General features: G+C 37.4%; 1 protein-coding gene and 1 long non-coding RNA gene across 7 annotated transcripts in view; one reads left to right on the top strand and one right to left on the bottom strand.

Moving 5' to 3' along the window:
* IQCE (IQ motif containing E) overlaps positions 1-19,775 on the top strand; it is a 181,969-nt gene that overhangs the window by 1,988 nt on the left and 160,206 nt on the right. For 3 of the 6 annotated variants that reach the window (XM_031941136.1, XM_031941131.1, XM_031941158.1), the window contains exon 1: positions 12,240-12,402. The exons of 1 other annotated variant lie outside the window; for it this stretch is intronic. In XM_031941136.1, the coding sequence (XP_031796996.1) occupies positions 12,367-12,402 (36 nt within the window). In that variant the 5' untranslated portion in view covers positions 12,240-12,366. Of the gene's footprint in view, positions 1-12,239; positions 12,403-19,207; positions 19,265-19,775 lie in introns of those variants that run through there. 2 more of the 6 variants (XM_031941142.1, XM_031941123.1) reach the window with 2 other exon arrangements.
* On the bottom strand, positions 4,531-12,152 carry LOC116419693. Its single transcript, XR_004229978.1, has 2 exons — positions 11,872-12,152; positions 4,531-4,603 (listed from the first exon to the last, which is right to left on the bottom strand). It is a non-coding gene; the product is annotated as an uncharacterized LOC116419693 (long non-coding RNA).

Genomic DNA, 19,775 nt, shown 5'->3' on the forward strand with positions numbered 1-19,775 from the left:
CATATCCCTCTCGCAGAAAGATCCAATTGTTGGTAAATTTCTTCCCTCATCAAGCCTAAATAGTGACCTCTTTGAAATAACCCTCCATTTTGACCTTTGGGATCAAACAGCAAGTCTGATCTCTCACAAAGAGCAGAACTTCTGTCTTCCACAGATTGAAGTCCTTCAAATATTTGAACAATAAATAGCTAGTTATGTCTCCTACTCTTCCTGTCCTCATACCCTTAGTCATTTCTTACCCAGGATAAACTCCAGATTCTTCAACTGATCCTCACAAGATGGTAGATTTAGAGCATGAAGTAATTTGGAGTTTGGATGGAAGAGAACCATCAAATTCAACAACAATTTTACAGATGAGGAAACTGAGGCAAATTAAAACGTGTCCAATCGCACATAGGGGATCAGAAGGCAAGCCCCCTGGCTCCAGGGCGAGTCACTCTCCGACTTAATTCCTTAAACATATAATGCAATATTGCAGAAAATGTCTGATTAGGGAAAAGAAGATACAAATACTCTCTATTCCTAGAAACTCTACCCCTCATGATGCAGCCTAGGATCCCTATTAGCCCACTGATATTGAGCTTGGAATCCAAGACCTTTTTCAGAACTGTTACCTAATTATACTACTTTACATTTATCCCTAATGAATTATAGACCTAATATTGGAGTCTGGCAAAATCCTTTAGCGTCTTGGCTCTGTCTTGCAATGTATCAGGCATCCTTCCTATTTGATGTCAGCTGTAAATTTGAGGAGCATCTCATCTCACCTATACCTTTATCAAAGTCATTGATAAAAATATTAAACAGAGCCAAGCACAGGTTCTTGGTCTTGTGTTCAGTAGATCTGAGCCAAAATCTAGATTGCATCACTTAGGTGATCAATAGTAATTCACTTATCCTCACTGAGCCTCAGTTTTTCCACCTGTAAAATCTTATACATCCCTGTCTTCCTTTCTCATCTGGTTTATGAAGAATGTTCTTTTACTCATTGCTTCAATCTGGTACTTAAGAAGTCTTTTTAAAAATCATATATTAGATTGCAGCTGTGGAAAATTTTAGAACTGTTCACTAGAACAGTTTGGGAAAAAATCCTTCTGAAGAACCAACTGAAATGTTTTGGGTTGTTTTTTTTTCAACCCAGTAGTTTTATGGGTTTGTCTGATTGAACAGGCTTTCCTTCATAATTTAATAAAATGCAGTAACTTGTACCAAAAATATCACTGAAATATTTGAGACTTGTTCAGTTGTGTCCTATTCTTTGTGACCCATGAACCAATAGCATGTTGGGCTTTTCTATCCTCCACTGTCTCCTTAACTGTGCAATCTCATATTCATTGCTTCCATACTTATCTATCCACTTTGTCCTCTACCAAGGAGATATGACCAAGAATTTCTAATTTTCATAACTATCTGCTTGTTTATGGATCCTTGTATTTTAATGTGACAATGATTTACAGAGTCATCATAGTAATTTTACTATAATCTTGAAAGGAATATGAATACGACATGATTTTATTAGTGTAGGAATTTACTAGGACAATCTTACTAGTACAGGTCAACATCTTTTCTGAAATTTGTAATAGTTAGGTATGGTGCTAGTAAAGGGAATTGTGGAATTTGTATCCCAAGAACCTAAATTCAGATTTTGAGTCATTTGTGATCTGGGTGACCTTTAGTAAAATTGTTCAACTTTTCTGGGCTCTGAGTTTTCTCATATAAAATTTTGAGTTAAACTTTCTATATTTCTCTGCTATATACTAAATAGAATGAGATTTTTGAAGGCAGAGACTTATTTCTTAGTTTTCATCTCCAACACCCAGTGGAATGCCTTGCTTTTAATAGTATATGACATGAATGTACATTGAATAGAGGTGCTTAATAAATCCCAAGAAAAATATGAAATTTTTGCAAAATAGGAAATGACCACTGGGTGGTGGTATTATTCAGTTGTCAAAGAGACCCTCATTTGTACTAGAAGATAAAGGTCTTGAGTTTAACTAACCCAATTCAACTGATTGGATTTAATGTGATCTCTCAACAATTTTGACACTGTTGATCACACCTTTCTGATGTTCTCCATCCTCTTTGTGGTTTTTGTGACCTTGACAATTCCTGGTTTTCCTATGTAGCTGACCACTTTTACTTAACTTTCTATGCTGTATAATAATGTTAGCTGACTATTACATCTTGCTTATAGTTTACAAAATACACATCTTGTTCTGAGGAAGTTTGGCTTTCTTATAAGGGCCTAGGTTTCTGTGTGTTCTGTCCCCAGGTATATGGTTTGGACTGTTTAGTCCTGGAGGACTCTAATTAGAGGGGGTTAGGTTCCCTTTTCTCACACTCATCTGCTTATTAAATCCTCTATCCTGGCACCTCCAGAATTGATTTACTTGTATCTCAGGATATGACTTGTATCTAGGTTTTGCCAAAAGTTGTAAAACTACTCAATTTATAAGACCTGGGTATGGAATAGGTAATTTATTCCTATATATGCAAGAAATGCTAAGCAGATATATGTATATATCACAAACACATGTTAGAACAAAATTCAGTAACTTAACTTTTATATACTGGTACAGTTAGCTGGGAGGGTAATACTCAAATATCATCAGAACATAAATCAGTCTGCAGGACCACTAATAGGTTTACATTTCTTCTTGGCACTGTCCAAACAAACTATTTTCGGTGTGTTTGCTGATAAAACAGCCAGGTTTGGGCCAGTAATTTTGTCAGTGGCCATGCCCTCCAAAGACTAAACTGTACTTGCTATTAGTCATCTCTAACTCCATGAGAACACAGGACCTTCAGGACCAGAGAGACAGCTCTTAAAAAAGAAAAAAAAAAAAAAAAAGATCAACAAAATTAAAGTGAAACATCATTATTCAGTGTTCTCTAAATAAGAGCCCTCCCATTCTTGCCAAAGCTCCATAAGTCATCTCAATTCTAGATAAATCCAAATTGAGTATGCTGATTAAGTCACCAATTTAATGAAAGGAAATAAAAAGGACAACTTAAGTAGTCTCAGCAGTCAAACTTTCGCTGAGATATGCTTGTGGTCTCACCGTAACTGGGTTTCCTTTCTCACTGGGATCTGACATTGCAAAGCTGGAGAAGGGAGAGGTGAGTGGGCAGGCTGCTCCCTTTTATAATATCCATTGAGCCACGTTCAGCAATTCTGGCTGCACAGTATAACTGGAAACAGTTTCAAGCTCCTAATCATTGCCCCTCCTCCATTTTCCATATAGTCATACAGTCCTAGAAATAACAATTGAACATGTTCCATGGGGGGAAGGGATAGAGGGAGGCACACATAGATTATCTTCTATTAACTTTTTAATAGCCTAATGAGATGAGAACTAAAGATATCTTCATTTAACAGATGAAGAATCTTTTGTCTTTAGTCACATTATTAGTAATAACTATCAGAAACAGAATTTGTTATATAGTGAAAATAGTGCTGAATCTGTTAGTCAGGACTAGGACCTGGATTATAATCCTGCACTCAACACATACCAACTATCTTATTTTTGGCAAGTCACTTCACCTCTTTGAGCCTCTCTCACCTGTAAAATGAGTATAACAATAGTACCTATCCCTCAGGGTTGTAAGGATCAAATGAAATAAGAGGATTTTTAAAGAACTTTGAAAAAATGCTACATAAATATTAGCTATTAAATAGAGGTTAGATTTCTATCTTCAGAAACATGCCTTAAGCCAAAATCAATCTGATTTTCATTGGCCACCATTAAATGGGAGCGAGGCCAAGCTCCTTTTGGTCTTTGTGGGGTCCTGATTCAGATTGAATGTAAATAGCAACCATTTCTGCTTTGTCTGAAAACAAAGGGTCTTCTCCAAGATGTGTATTTTTTTGGGTGAAATAGTTGATTCGTTGCCTCAACTTTGCCTTAATCACTGAATGGGTGTGGCCTCAGTCAAACTGAGACTCATTTTTCCTTTTCATCCAAGACTATCTCTATTTGTCCAGATGTAGATCTTGCCACTGGACCCAGAAGGCTCTGGAGCAGAAAGTGAGACAGGTGACCTTGCCCAGCCCTCCCTCAACTTAAATCCAATTTACTTTCACATCATGGCACCACCTCCCTGATGTCATGGTCCTCTTCCAGAATGAAGGACAAACAACAATCCTGACACCAAATATAGCAATCTATTCGCCACTCCATACTACTTCTCAACTTGGCACTGTTTGTTTTGAAATTAATTTTATTGCTATATTTTTTATATTGTCTACATTTCTCAGTGTATCTGCTCTTCCTTCTCCTCCCATCTCTTGAAAGAAAAAAAAAAGTTCCACAAAACTAATATGGATGAGTATTCAGTGTTTTCTACCGATAGCCCTCTACCTCTGCAAATAAGAGTGCAAGGTGCCTTCTCATATCTCTTTACAGTCATACATGGTCATAAGGTTGAAGTATTCAGTTTCAATGGTTTATTGCTGCTGTTCTTTCCAATTTATATTGCTATAGTCATTGTGTATATTATTTTCTTGGGTGTTCATTTTTCATTTTGTATCCATTCTTATGTCTTCCCATACTTCTCCATATTTATCATGTGGCAGCACTTTTTGGAAAGCCCTAAAGAACTGGAAACAAAAAAAAATGCCAGTTGATGGAGATATGGTTAAACAAATTATGAAACGTGAATATGATGAATTTCTATCCCTTTTGCCCATCTTTATTACTAACTTCTCAACTTGGCTTCTCTTTTATTGAGCTGCTAGCATTTTCAAAGCAGGGAAAATAGATATCCCTGATTTATTCCCATATTTGTCAGAAAGGTTTTTATTATTTTCCCCTTAAATGAAATGCTTACTTTAGTAAATAAAAATTGCTTGGTTTTATAGATACACTTTGTAATATTAAAATATTCTATTCTTATTGGTAGTTTTTAAGCATGTTACTTTTTGTCAAAGGCTTATTCTGAATCTTAATATAATCATGTGGTTTTGGCTATTTTTGTTTTTTAATTTGAATTTTTTAATTTTCCCAATGTTGAATTATCCTTGGATTCTTAGTATAAATCTAACCTGATGAGAGTGAATGATTTTTTGACAAGTTATTGATAGTCTTATTAGGATTTTAGGTAAACTTTTTGAATATTCATTAATGATATTGGTTTTTTAGAAAATAAGCCTTTCCCAACCAGTGAGGAAAGAAGAAATGAATCCCCAGTCTTAAGCCTCTTTCTCTGGATGATCTCAGTAAGATAGGATTTGTCCAGACAGGATTCATGGCTCAAGCACTGTTGACATCATTGAGGTTATCTCATTTTCACTTCCTTAGTGAGGATCTGCTTTCCCAGTGTCCTAATTCAGCTTCCCAAAGAATCATCTGCACTGTTTCCTTCCTGTTCATCTCTCTTCCCCATTTTAGATGCTCAGAGGCAATGGTTTTCTGCCCTTCCTTCCCTTCACCATAGGAAGTCTCATCTGTCAATCATGGCCTGCTCCTAAAAGTCCATGGCAGACCTAATCTCTTAAGGGTTCAGAGAAACACAGTGGGATTTATATCCAGACTAGCAGACATCATCACTGTGCATATCTTCTCTGTACCTGAAAAGACATTATGACAGGAAAGAATGCCCTATCAGACAAGAATTGCTAGGAAAATAAGGAAGCAATCTAATAGAAATTAGATTTAGAACAACATCTTATACAAGATGATACCACAATAAACTCAAAATGGATATCTAAATATTAAAGGTCACATCATTAAAAAAAAAAAGATCAACTTTCAAATTTAAAAAAAAAGAGCTAGAAGGTAAATTCTTACCCAAATAATAAAGAGTCAACAAAAATAAAGTGATAATATTAAATTGAAAACTTTTGTATGAACAAAATGGATGCAATTTGGATAAAATACAAAAGAAGTGACTGGGAAAAATCTTTGTTACCAAATAACTTTTGATAAAGGGCTGATATACAAGATTTATAGGCAACTAACAAAAATATATAAGGCATTTCCCAATATCGTCAAAGTATATGAACCAACAGTTTTCAAGAAAATTTCAAATGAACAATTATATAAAAGAATGTTCCAAATCAGTAGATTTGTGTATAATAGATGACTGTGTATTATGAATAACTGTATAATAGAATAACTAAGAAAACTGGCCAACAAGGGCCCAATACCTGTAACACCAATTCATTTGCTTGTTCTGTTAAGTTACTTGGAGCATTTACATTATCTCCTTGTCTTGTTTCAACCTAACACATGGTTAAGTGTTAAGCCAGTAGGCTGAGGAGATGAGATGCTTTGTGAAGTTTACCAACTGGCTTTAAAGCTCTGAAATTCAGTTCAGCTGGATGAGGACAGAGCCACAAGTTCTATTTCCTACTAGACCAACATGTGTATGTGAATGCATGGTGCCTATGTTTCTTTTTGTCTTTTTTGTTTACTTTTTCCAGGTCTTAAGTGATTAACTATCTGGAAATAAAGTTCAATGGGTTCTGACCTTGGAAGTTTTAAAAATTTTAAAACTATCCAAAGTCTCAAAAACAACCAGAGTTGATAGCAGAAACCATTGGAAATGGGAACAGTGGTTGAGTGCAGAGAAAGAACCGATCCTAAAAAAGTAACATGCTTGATCCAGCTCAACAGTTGATTGACCAAGACATTGAGAAACCAATTCTTAAAGGAACTAACCCAGTTAAGTAAGGGAGTGTGATTCAATCATCAAAAAAATTAACATTGAGAAGCAAACTTGGTGGAGACTCCAAGAAGAGAAAATTCCCAGTGCCTTACATATATTCTTTACCTGTTCTTCACTTAGTGTGTTTTTTTTTTTTAAATTGTGGACTAAATTACTTTTATCAGATGGAATATTAATGATTTTTAATATTTTTTTTATTTTAAAAAATTAATGTTCTATTTTTTCAATGCAAAACCAAAATTTAACATTAATTTTTTAAAAATGTTGAGTTTCATTTCTCCCCCCTCCCCTCCCCACTTAATCATTGAAAAGACAAGCATTTTGATTTAGGTTATAGGTGATATATGTGAAGTTATACAAACAGTTCTACATTAATCATATTGTGAAAGAAAACACAAAAACAGTACTTGCCCATGATTTCCAGAGACCTTATCTGTATATTCAAGGAGAGAAGGTACCCCTAAGTTTGTGAAGATTGTCTTGTAATTATCATTCTTGCAATATGCTCTTGGTAAAAATTCCTTTTATAATAGCTAATTGATATCAGCTAGTTGTTCTAAATTGAAGGAAGCATACTAGGAGGGGACTCAAAAAAAAGCATCAGAGATGAACACAAAAACTTTGAGGGGAACAGTAGACACTGCCTTCTGAGAATCCAATCTATTCGTTCTATTTGGAGTTGGAAGAACATTAACAATAAGTGAAATGCAAAACAAAATCATTTCATCTTCTTGGAGTTCAGAGGACCTCAAAAAGGTTGTAGTTCTATACTGGTTTGGTAAAGGTGTCTCAAAAGAATTTGCAGGCTTAGGTCCATCTCCAAAACAAAGGACAAAGTTTATTATAATTGTAATGCCAATTAAAGCAGGCTAAGTTCCAAAAGAAGCTGGCGAAGAACCAGGGGCAAGAAGATAACTTTATAGAGAAAAATTGAGACCAGGTGCACCATGTCATTGATATGTTAATTTTAAGCTGAGAGGTGGAGCTGAGGAGTGGTCTGGTTCTGACTTTGTGCACAAGTGCAATACCCATAATTCCCTGGACAGAACTCCTGGGAGGACCTTCTGAACGTGTTTTTTTTAAAAAGCTTTTTATTTTCAAAATATATGCATAGTTTTCAACATTCACTCTTGTAAAAACCTTTCAACATTCACTCTTGTAAAACCTTGTGTTCCAAACTTTTTTTTTCTCCCTCCCTTCCTTTTACCTGATCCCTTAGATGGTAAGTAATCCAATATATGTTAAATATATGCAATTCTTCTATACATATTTCCACAATTATCATGCTGTACAAGAAAAATCAGAGGAAAAAAATGAGGAAGAAAACAAAATGCAGCAAACATGGTTCTCTCCATCACAAGATCATTGGGATTGGACTGAATTATCTCAATGTTGAAAAGAGCCATGTCCATCAGAATTGATCATTGTATAATCTTCTTGTTGCTGTGTACGTTATCTTGGTTCTATTCACTTCACTTAGCATCAGTTCATGAAAGTCTCTCCAGGTCTTCTGAAATCGGCAGGATGCTGATTGTTTCTTATAGAACAATAATAATATTCCATAGCATTCAAGTACCATAACTTATTCAGCCATTCCGCAACTGATGGGTATCCACTCACTTTCCAGTTCTTTGCCACTACAAAAAAGGCTGCCACAAATATTTTTGCACATGTCAGTCCTTTTCCCTTTTTCATGATCTCTTTGTGATAAAGACCCAGTACAGACACTGCTGGATCACAAGGTATGCACAATTTGACAGCCCTTTGGGCATAGTTCCATATTGCTCCTGGAGGTGTGTTTTTAGGCTTGAAATATCACTAGATCATGTGGTAGACATCCAATTTTGTTCTGTGCCTGCATCAACTTTAAGCACCTCATTATTGTTGTGATATCTGACAGTCAGCATTTGTAGCCTGGTCATACAGAGTAAACTGGGGCAGAATAACATGGGGAAGAAATATATCATTTCCAAGTACATCACTGCCAAGGCCAAGTGGCCTTAGGGTTATTGCTACATCTTCTCTAGAAGTTTAACCTATCAATTTCATACCAAGCAAACTGGCAAAATTGACAAAAGGATGACAAGTCAAAATTTGGAGAAGTTATGGAAAGATGGGAATAATTAATTCTCTGTTGTTGATGAAAATTGATACAATCAATGTGGGAAGAAAAAGTATATGAAGAAAGTGACTAAAACGTTCACAGAAAGGTACTCTGACCCAGAGAGTCAATTACTAAGCATATGTTCTAAAGAGGTCAGTAATAAAAAGAAAGATCTCATTTGCACTAAAATATTTCTAGCAGCTTTTTTCTTTATATTCATAAAGAACTGACTCAATTGTAGAAGGACCAAGCATCTTATGTTAAAGAAATATAATGGAATATTATTGTGCTGTAAAACATGATGAATATGATTAAATAAAGAAGCATGGGAAGATATATGAACTGATGAAAAAATTAAATTAGCAAAAGCAAGAATTACCATTTTCCAAATATCTATGGCAGTATATATGAAAAAAACAATGCAATTGAAAATGAAGGTTGTGGTTACAAAGACCAAGCTTGGTGCCCCTAAAGAGATATATGGTTGTCTTTTTTTTTTTTTTTCCTTTTTGCAGAGCTAGAAGATTATGAATAAGGAATATGGGAAATAACAAAACTTTTCTTTGTGTTGGTTAGTTTTGCCCAACTGTTTTTTCACATTTTTTTAATTCTTCTAAGTGATAGACTTTTTTTCCTAAATGACAGGAGACCTGACTACTAAGAGGAGGTATAGAAATGGTGATATAAAAACAATAGAGAGACAAAAATATACCTAGAGGAAGGTTTCATGAAGAAAATGGACTTGGCTTTGAAGAAAGTGAAGAACTGAATAGGCAGAATCTGTTTGGAAAGAGCTGTTTAGTCTAGACATAGTTCACAGTATTATACAAAAAAATAGAGACAAGACAGAATAGGATGAGACTGAAGTATTAATGGTGACTTTGGAAAGAACATAGAATAAATAAAGAGATGTAAAGAGAAGGCTGGAATGTCAAGATGGAGGCAGAGTTTGAATACCAACCTGCATATGTATTTTATTCAGTAAGCATAGGGAGCCACTAAGTGATACAATCTACTCACCCTCATTTTTACCTTATTTTTAAAAGGTTTGTTGCCATTTAAAAATACATTTCATAATATTCTCTGCCCTCTAACCTTTCTTATAATAAAAACAGTAAATAAAGCTAACTGGTCAAGAAAGCAGTATTTTATCTATCCATCTATCTACCTAAATCTCCATACATTTTCTACAATGAGCATGTATAATTCCTGTTCTATCTATCTACTAACAGGAAGGAGTATTTCATAACCTGGCCTCTGGAATCAGTGGTCTTTGCATTTAGCTAAGTTAAACAACCTATTTAGGTTGTTTTCATTTATTTAACTGTTGTCATTGTGTATACAGTATTCTAGTTGTGCTTACTTCATTATTCACATCCATCTATATCTGTGGGTTTCCGATTTATAGCTAGTTTTCTGACTACTGATTTGTTCATGCAAAAGTTTTTTAGATAATAAAAATGTTTGTTTGTTTTTTTGTTTTGTTATTTGATTAGGAAATCTCAATCTAGCCACAGATCTAATTATATCTAATTAGTTATCTAATTATTGTGATGTTTCCTTCATCTTGTGGTCTTTTATCCATCAGGAATTTTATTTTCTGCCAAACTACTTTCCAGTTTTCTCAGCATTTCTTTTGTAATAAATTCTTTCTCCAGTAAGTTTGTGTGGGATTGACTGAATAGTATGCTGTTTTCATTTGCCTTTACATTTAGTTTAGCTAGTCAATTCCACTGATTTATTTCTGTATAAATTCATTTTAGCATTTTCATTGTTTTATTATAATCATTTGTTTTTTTCAATGTCAACATTATTTTGTCCAATTTCATAAAGCAGTCCTTCAGTAAGAAGACTCAAATCTGTAAATTAAATTAGGATGTTTTGTGCATTTTTATTATATTAGTTCACTGTAGCCATGAACAATGAATATTTCTGTGTGCTTGTTGGTTTACTTCAGGTGTTTTGAGCATTTTGTCATTATTTTGTATAGATTTTAAAAAATATTTCTCCTAGCTTCTACTATTAATATACATATTTTGATATATATTGATATCCAAAAAGGGCTACTGGTTTTCTTCATTTTTTTATTCTGCTTCTTTACTGAAATTATTGTTTTGATCTTGTTGAATCTCTTGGACAGCTTCAGCAAATCAAGAAATTAATAACATTGATTAAGTGCTTCTTAGGTGCTAGTGACTATGCTATTCTAAATATGCCACCATATTATTAACAAAGGTAATATTGCTTCTTCTCTTTTAATATAAAATACTTAAACTCAAATCCTTATAATACAAACACTATTATATTGAACATATCCTAAACACTCAAAATACATATAAACGTTTTCGTATATCATTTACAATACATCTTACACTACTTTTGTTGTTGTTCAGTACTTTTTGGTTATGACCGCATTCGGGGTTTTCTTGGCAAAGATACTGGAGTGATTTGCCATTTCTTTCTATAGATAAGGAAATGGAGGCAAACAGCCAATCACTTGGCTGGGGTCACAAAGCTAGTGTCTGAAGCCAAATTTGAACCCAGCTCTTCCTGACTCCGGCCCCCGCACTCCACTGACTGTGATACCTTGCTGCTCATACATGCAATATAATATATTATACAATATAATAGGATATATAATAAATAATAAAACTATAACAGCTCACATAATATATCATGCGTGCGATACAGACTATGCCTGCCCCAACTGCCACGAGGAGCTACAGCAGAGGCTGTGGAGGGCTCGGATGTGGGGTCAGACATCCAAGACGCCAGGAGCGTTCACCGCCCCGAGGGCCACGACCAGCAGTGTTGGCTCTTGTACGATCTGGGTCTGGCCGACTCTGGAAGAGACGGGAGGCTGGCGCCTTGGGCAGCTCAGTCTCCCTTGAATCTAATTTAAGAGCAAGCGAAGACACCGCCTCGCGATAGACCCGGTCCTCTCGGGAAAGGAAGGCCCGACAACAGGAACACATACACACTAGGAGCGCACAGACATCACAAACCTTACACGCGCGTCCATCAATCCGCCTACCACAGAGGCAGCCCTAGTATCCTTAGTCGTGCCCCGCAGAGCTTTCCCTCCTCTCTCTCACCTTTCTCTCCTTTTCCCCACTTTCCAGAACCCTAGTCACAACTAAGAGCCCATCCGAGGGCGTTTCTTCCAGGACATTTCCTCTTCCAGTTCAAGGATCCAAACCGGGAGCGCGCTCTCAGTCAGTCGACCCAGCCCCAAGCACTTTCGCCTCCGTCCATTTCCTTTTTCCCAGGGAGCCCTGCGGCTCTCTCCGGAAAGTCGCCCCTTGCTTCCGGAGCCGCCGGAGGCGGGCTTGTTGGAGCTGCGTTGGGTGGCGCCTTGCTGTTGTCATGGAGACAGTCGTCCGGAAGTGCTGGGGCCGGCCCGGGTCGTGCGCTGTTGCCTGCAGCCTACACGGCGGGCGGCGGCGGCGGCGGCGGCGGCGGCGGCGACGGCGGCGGGGGTGGGGGGCATGGCGGGCATGTGGCGCTGGGGCCCACCGATGCCGTGAACCTGTTATAGCGGGGAACCCGCCATTCCCGGGTCCCGAGGGCCCCCCCACCCGGCCGCCGCTATGTCACAGGAAATCAGCGAGCAGGGCTCGGAAGCGGTAAGGGAAGGAAGCGGGCCCACTCGGAGGGGGCCTCTCCCGACATGCTCAACTGCCAGCCTCTGCTCCGTGTCGCGGTGCATGCTGGGCCCGTGAGGAGAATGGGCGCAAGTGGGGCGGTCCGAGGACCTAGGTTCCAAGTCTGCCTCGGATGCTGACTCCCGCGCTTCACTTAATCGGACCGCCGTCTCCTCCTCTGTACGATGCAGAGAAGGGACCTGAATAGCCCCCGAGGGTCCTTGCAGATGTTATAATTAAAAGAAGCGGAATGTCCCAAAAGTTTTACTGTAGTTGTAAATGCTTACAGCTCTACGTTAAGCCATGAAAGCTTGCAAAGGCGCAGGAGCTTTTATGACATGCTTTTTATTTCCGTAAGCGTTTTTATCTTTGGTCTCGGCAAAGGAAGTGGCTCTTGCATCTATTCTTCCTTTGAAGTTATTTAAAAAAAGAAAAAGACTTTGGAGCTGGACGGGACCTTGGGGATCTATTGGCTTATCCAAATCTTTATTTTCCAGAAGAGGACGCCGGGGAGGGTGGCAGGCTGAGAAGTGATTTTTCCCAAGGAAATAAATGGCAAAATTGAATCAGAAAGATTCAGACTGAGAACCTGGTAATCTTTCACCAAGCCCTTCATTTTGTAAAAGGTGGTACCCAAGGTCAAGCAACCAAAAAAAGCATTAGAGCCTAACATTTTAACTAGAGTTTTCACTATATCACAAGGCCTCCTATTGCTTATCTTATTTAATACTGCATTTATAAGTTTGTTTTGGATCTAGCCTATTCTCCTTGAGGTCAGAAATTGTATTTTAGGACTGTATTGTCAACACACTTCCCTCTCTTTTACTAAGCCTTCCGTGACATTTAACTCATGGGCTTACTAAATACTTATTAGATTCTAAACTTTAGAGCACTAGAGAATGATCTAGCATTTAGAGAAGTCATATCTCTGTCTTCTTACTTGGACAACTATAAAACATAAGTATTTTTTGTTTAGTCATTTTCAGATCTGTCAGACTCTTTGTAATCCAGTTTGATGTTTCCTTGGCCAGGATATTGGAGTGATTTGCCATTTCCTTCTACTTATTTTACAGATGAGGAAACTGAGGCAAACGGGATTAAGTGATTTGCCCACAGTCATACAGCTACTAAGTGTCTGAGGTCATATTTGAACATTGGAAGAAGAGTCTTCCCAATTCCAGGCCCAGCACTCTAGCCACTGCAATTTTAGAAAAAAAAAAAATTTTTTTTAAATTTATTTTATTTGATAGCCTTTTATTTACAGGTCATATGCATGGGTAACTTTACAGCATTGACATTTACCGAACCTCTTGTTCCAATTTTTCACCTCTTACCCCCCACCCCCTCCCCCAGATGGCAGGATGACCAGTAGATGTTAAATATATTAAAATATAAATTAGATACACAATAAGTATACATGACCAAACTGTTATTTTGCTGTACAAAAAGAATCAGGCTCTGAAATATTGTACAATTAGCTTGTGAAGGAAATCAAAAATGCAGGTGGGCAAAAATATAGGGATTGGGAATTCAATGTAATGGTTTTTAGTCATCTCCCAGAGTCCTTTCTCTGGGCGTAGCTGGTTCAGTTTATTACTGCTCCATTGGAAATGATTTGGTTGATCTCATTGCTGAGGATGGCCAGGTCCATCAGAACTGGTCATCATGTAGTATTGTTGTTGAAGTATATAATGATCTTCTGGTCCTGCTCATTTCACTCAGCATCAGTTCATGCAAGTCTCTCCAGGCATTTCTGAAATCATCCTGTTGGTCATTTCTTACAGATCCATAATATTCATATACCACAATTTATTCGGCCATTCTCCAACTGATGGGCATCCTCTCAGAAAATGTTTTTAAAAATTCTCTGAGACCCCACAGATAAAGGCTTCTTCTGAGTTGCTTTTAAAGACTCAGGAGGAATTCAGTAGAAGACTATAGCTCAAGAAGATACTGTATTTCAGAAAGTAGCAAAGAGTAGTTCAGATTGATTGGCATATAGGGTACCAGGAGAAGGACAGGATAAGGTAGTTCAAAATTCTGGAGGATTTGAATGCCTGACAAGTTTGTTTAAACATTATTCCATTTATAAAGGGGAGTCCCTGAAGGTTTTTGATCTAAGTAGTGACAAGATTTCTCACTACTTAATCTGGTAGAAGTAAGTAGATGGATAGTTTAGAGGAGTGTAAGAGTGAAAGCTGACAGTCTATGAAGGAGCTTTTATGATAATACAGGAATATAGTAATGAATCCCTTATTAGGATGGAAATTGTGAGAATTGAGAGGTTATTTGTAAGATTTGGGGATAAAAGCAAGAACTAGGAAATGGATGAACATGGAATGGATATGAGATGTGAGAGAGGGAGAGCTAAGAATAATATAGTTTCAAATATAGGGGCCAGTTGAATGGAAAGAAAGTAAAGCCAAGAACAGTAATAAATTTGACTTGGACATGATAAATTTGAGGTAGAACATCAAGGTGAAAGTATCTTTTTGCCATTTAGAGAACTCTAAAGAGTCTGACACATAAGATAGATCAAAGCTAGAGGTCAAATCAGTTAAGATTCATCTTCATAGATGTTGAGATTGTTGAGATTACAAGAAAATAGCAAAAAGAAAAAAAGTGAAGAAAGTCAAAAGATAGAATTTGGGGGAAAACTAATCTTAAGGAATGAGGAAAAAAAGGAGGAGGATATTGGGAAAAGACACAGTATAGTGTAGGAGAAACATAGGCGAGTTTGGTAACTGAATCCAAGAGAGAAGTCAGTATTCAAAAGGAATGGCATAGAAAGTCAGAGAAGATCTATTTTTTTTTTTTTTTTTTTTAAGTGTATCATTGAATTTTTTATTTTTTTATTTTTTTATTTTTTTTTATTTAATAGCCTTTAATTTACAGGATATATACATGGGTAACTTTACAGCATTAACAATTGCCAAACCTCTTGTTCCAATTTTTCACCTCTTACCCCCCCCACCCCCTCCCCTAAATGGCAGGATGACCAGTAGATGTTAAATATATTAAAATATAACTTAGATACACAATAAGTATACATGACCAAAACATTATTTTGCTGTACAAAAAGAATCAGACTCTGAATTATTGTACAATTAGCTTGTGAAAAATCAAAGATGCAGGTGTGCATAAATATAGGGACTGGGAATTCAATGTAATGGTTTTTAGTCATCTCCCAGAGTTCTTTTTCTGGGTATAGTTAGTTCAGTTCATTACTGCTCCATTAGAAATGATTTGGTTGATCTTGTTGCTGAGGATGGCCTGATCCATCAGGACTAGTCATCATCTAGTATTGTTGTTGAAGTATATAATGATCTCCTGGTCCTGCTCATTTCACTTAGCATCAGTTCGTGTAAGTCTCTCCAGGCCTTTCTGAAATCATCCTGTTGGTCATTTCTTACAGAACAGTAATATTCCATAATTTTCATATACCACAATTTATTCAGCCATTCTCCAACTGATGGACATCCATTCAGTTTCCAGTTAGTCAGAGAAGATCTAAAACAAGATCATTTTACCTGTCAATTAGGAGCTTTTTAACAAAGACTAGTTTTAGAAGAGTGATATGGACAGAACCAAATTGCAAGGCAATAAGGAGACAATGGACGGTGAGGAAGTGAAGGTTAGGGATAAATTATTTCCAGAAGTTTGTAGGTGAAGGGGAGAAGAGATCGAATTTAGTCTAAAGTCACATACATTAAATTAGTGCCATCTGTGTGTAAGGCACTATATTAGTTTCTAGAAATACAGACCAAAAAAAAAGCCATCCTTATCCTCAGTGAGGTTATATTTTATTATGTATTTATTTGAGGGATATTAAGTGTAAGGGCTGAAGTAATTTCATTTTTGTCTGTTTCCTCAGTGCCTGGCACATAGTAGACACTTAATAAATATTTATTGATAGATTGAATACAGTAAAGTAAATACAAAGTAATTTGAAGAGAGAAGACTAATTAGGAGAATGAGGAAAGCTTTCTATGGGTACTTATAGAGGCTTACCATTCAATGGCTTCTAAGGTGATTGAAGATTCAAAGGCTTGATGCAGCCAGAATACTTTCACCACTGAAGAGAGACCCACAATAGTCTGCCCATGAGGCTATATAGTGGCACAGTACCATCTCTCTTCTGCCACCAAGCCAGTTGTGATAGAAAAAGTCCTACTTCTTTATGGTTAACTAACTTCAATATCTCTCTCTCCCTCTCCCTCTCCTCCCTCTCCCCCCCCTCCCCCTCTCTCTCTCTTTTGCTGAGGCAATTGTGGTAAAGTGACTTGCCCAGGGTTACAGGAAGTGTTAAGTATCTGAGGTCACATTTGAACTCGGGTCCTCCTGACTTCCAGGGCTGGTGCTCTATCCACTGTGCCACCTAGCTACCCTTTCCATGCCCTGTTTTCTCAATCCTAGTGAAGATTCTGCTGCTTATGAATATTCTCTCTAAAAATGTAATGTTTTCTGTTGAGGTTTTCTTGGGGTTTCTGGAAGTAGCCTTCATTTCAGTTCAGTAATCACCACAAGTGCAGCCAGGTGTTAAAGTCCAAATCCTTTATTGTCTCCTTCAAAGTCTTATCTCCTTCACTTAGGGCTCCGCTAGTTTTCTTAGAGGCCTATCTCTCTCCTTGGTTCTGAAAGCTTGAGCTCCCGCCTGCCTTCTCTGGCTTCTGAATCTCTCCAAATGTCTCTGAATCTCCCTGGCTGAGGCTTCTAGTTTATATGCTGCAGGCTGAGTATAAATTAAATCATTGTATCACTAGGAAACCATTATTTGTTGTAGGAGTAAATCAGTGCTAAACTAGATTTAACCATTGTCTCCTCAATTCCACTTAGTACCTTGTTTCAAGTTCTGGCCCATAACATCTCCTTGTAGGAATAAATCAATCATACTGAACCATGCTAAATTAGATAACTATTGTCTCTGTCAATTCCATGGACTTAGTACCTTGTAAGAATCCTTTGTTTCAAGTTCAGAGTTCTGGCCCGTAACATCTCCCACTTTCTTTTGTTTTAGAACATAGGTGGTCATGACCTCCCTGACTTAACAAGGAGGTGAGAATCCCCTAAAAGGAGGTGATCGTGCCTTCTCTGACTGCTCAAAAAAGGGGTGAAAACACCATAAAAGGAGGTGATCACGCCCTCCCTGATGTCTCGGGAAGGGAGATGAAAACAACAAAAGAAATGGGGAATCAAACTAGATTAGTGGGTTTCTGAAGGGTCTCATTCTTAAATCCATCAACATGGGAGGTATTACACATAATTACATAAATTACATAAGCATATAGCAATATAATACAGTCTAGTAGTGATGTAACAAGTAACATGAATCAACATGAGGATTTATATATGTCCATAAGTCCTAGAAATAGTCCAAAAGGAATCTATTGTCCATTACTTCATGTGCCAGGAATCCAACAATTCCTGCTGGTTTTGAAGTTCTGCAACAGTCTTATCAACAATTTTTTATCTCAGGAAATCCAGTGATTCCTGAGGGTTTTAAAGTTCTATAACAGTCTCATTATCAGTATCAGATGTTTCTTAGGTCTTCTTTGTTTCGAGGTTTTTCTCTTTTTTCTGTCTCCAGGTGCTCATTGGCACCATCTGATTCCTTCTTCATCTGTAGAGATACAAGCAACCCCTTTCTCCCAAGCAGTTAACCTATCTAGTCCCTTCTATTTACCACTTTCCAAATATCTTCTCATCATCTGGCAATTACGTTGGAGCTGCTTGCACTGGACACTGCCCTACTGTTGGGTTAAAAAAGCCTGTATTCTCCCCAAATGTAATCCCTTTCTGCTATCTGATTGCTTTTTTGCTGATTGATCATGTAATCCCATTCTCCCATATGATTGCTTTTTGGTTGATTGATCACATCAGAGCCCTGAACTTCTAAAGGTGTAACCTCAGCTGACATCATGCCAAACCTGGGACCCTGAAGCTGGGCCCCGCCTCTCATTTCCCTGGGTCAATCTACATTCTGAGGCCCAATGGAAATCCCAGGTGCATTTTATACATGGGGTTTTGGGTTTTGTTCTCTCACCCTGTCCTCTCACTCTCTATCTACACTGGGCTCTCAGATGTCCTAGTTTTCCACACTGAAAACATTGACAATTTTCTCTAGAAGTCCCTTGCCAAAAGGGACCCCATCTTCCCATGTTCATCATAGTCTGGGTATAATAAACATTTGTGCCCACTGTGGCACAGTGTCTTATGATCTCCTTTAAAGGAGCATCTTTGTGTAGTCTCCATATAATTCTTCTGCAAACCTCATTAGCATTTTCCGGAGCCAGTTGTCTGATCATAATTCTTATAGCTGCATTTTCTCCAATGGTTCTTGTGATAGTTGTTTGCAGACATCCCACAAAATCCACAAAGGATTCATTGGGATCTTGCTCTCTTTTTGTGAAGGCTTCTCCTCAATCTTTCCCTAGGAGGGTGCCCCAAGCTTTTATTGCAGCAGTAGCAATTTGCTCTTATGTTGTTATAGGGTAATTAATCTATGCTAAATTGTCTGTGTACTGACCTTCACCTGCTAGTTAGTCAAAGGTGATTTATATGTTAACTCCAGTTTATTTATTGTATTGGACTTGTATCCTGCATAATTCACTATATTCAGAAAGCTATAACAAATTTTGTCCAGGTTCTAAATATGTCCTTGCTATGGATTTCCAATCACTAGGGGTTAAGATTTCATAAGCCAAATTATCTAGTAACATCTTAACATAAGACGATGTAGCCCCATAAAGAATGCAGTCCTTTTTCAAATCCTTAATTTTTTTTCCAGATCAAAAGGAGTGTATCTTCTCCTCTGTTGACCTGAAGAGTAATCTTCAATCACAGGGTATGCATTTGTTAAATCAGATCTATTTTGTCCTTTTTTTTGCCTTAATTAATGCCTTTTGTAATCTTGTCATAGGCTGCTTCATAGGTGGTGCTGATTGTATTACTGCCTTTTCCCCTCCTTGTCCCTCCACCTATGAAGGGTTAATTGAGGGAGGTAGGTCAGGGGATGGAGAATGCCCTAATTTCTCCTGCTGTGAAGTACCACACTCAGAATTGTACTTAACTCCATTCTTGTCTATCTTTTTCACCTAGTTTGTCTGGATCTTCCCTCTCCTGCTCTTCTTTTTTTCTTATTCTAATACTCATATAGTTTCTTAAAGCTAGGTGTATTAAATTATATGTATAAAGTGTTTCTTTGGAAATTAAAGTCAGGTCCATTATCACTGTAGTATTGACATAGTTGCTCTCCTACTAATTTCCACTCGTCTGGATTCAATTCTTTTTCCTTAGAGAACCAAGGAGATGTGTACTGTACTGTTTCTAAAAGTTCAATGATCTGCTCCCAAATT

Source organism: Sarcophilus harrisii, chromosome 1 (genome assembly GCF_902635505.1).
Source record: "Sarcophilus harrisii chromosome 1, mSarHar1.11, whole genome shotgun sequence".
Classification (NCBI taxonomy): domain Eukaryota; kingdom Metazoa; phylum Chordata; class Mammalia; order Dasyuromorphia; family Dasyuridae; genus Sarcophilus; species Sarcophilus harrisii.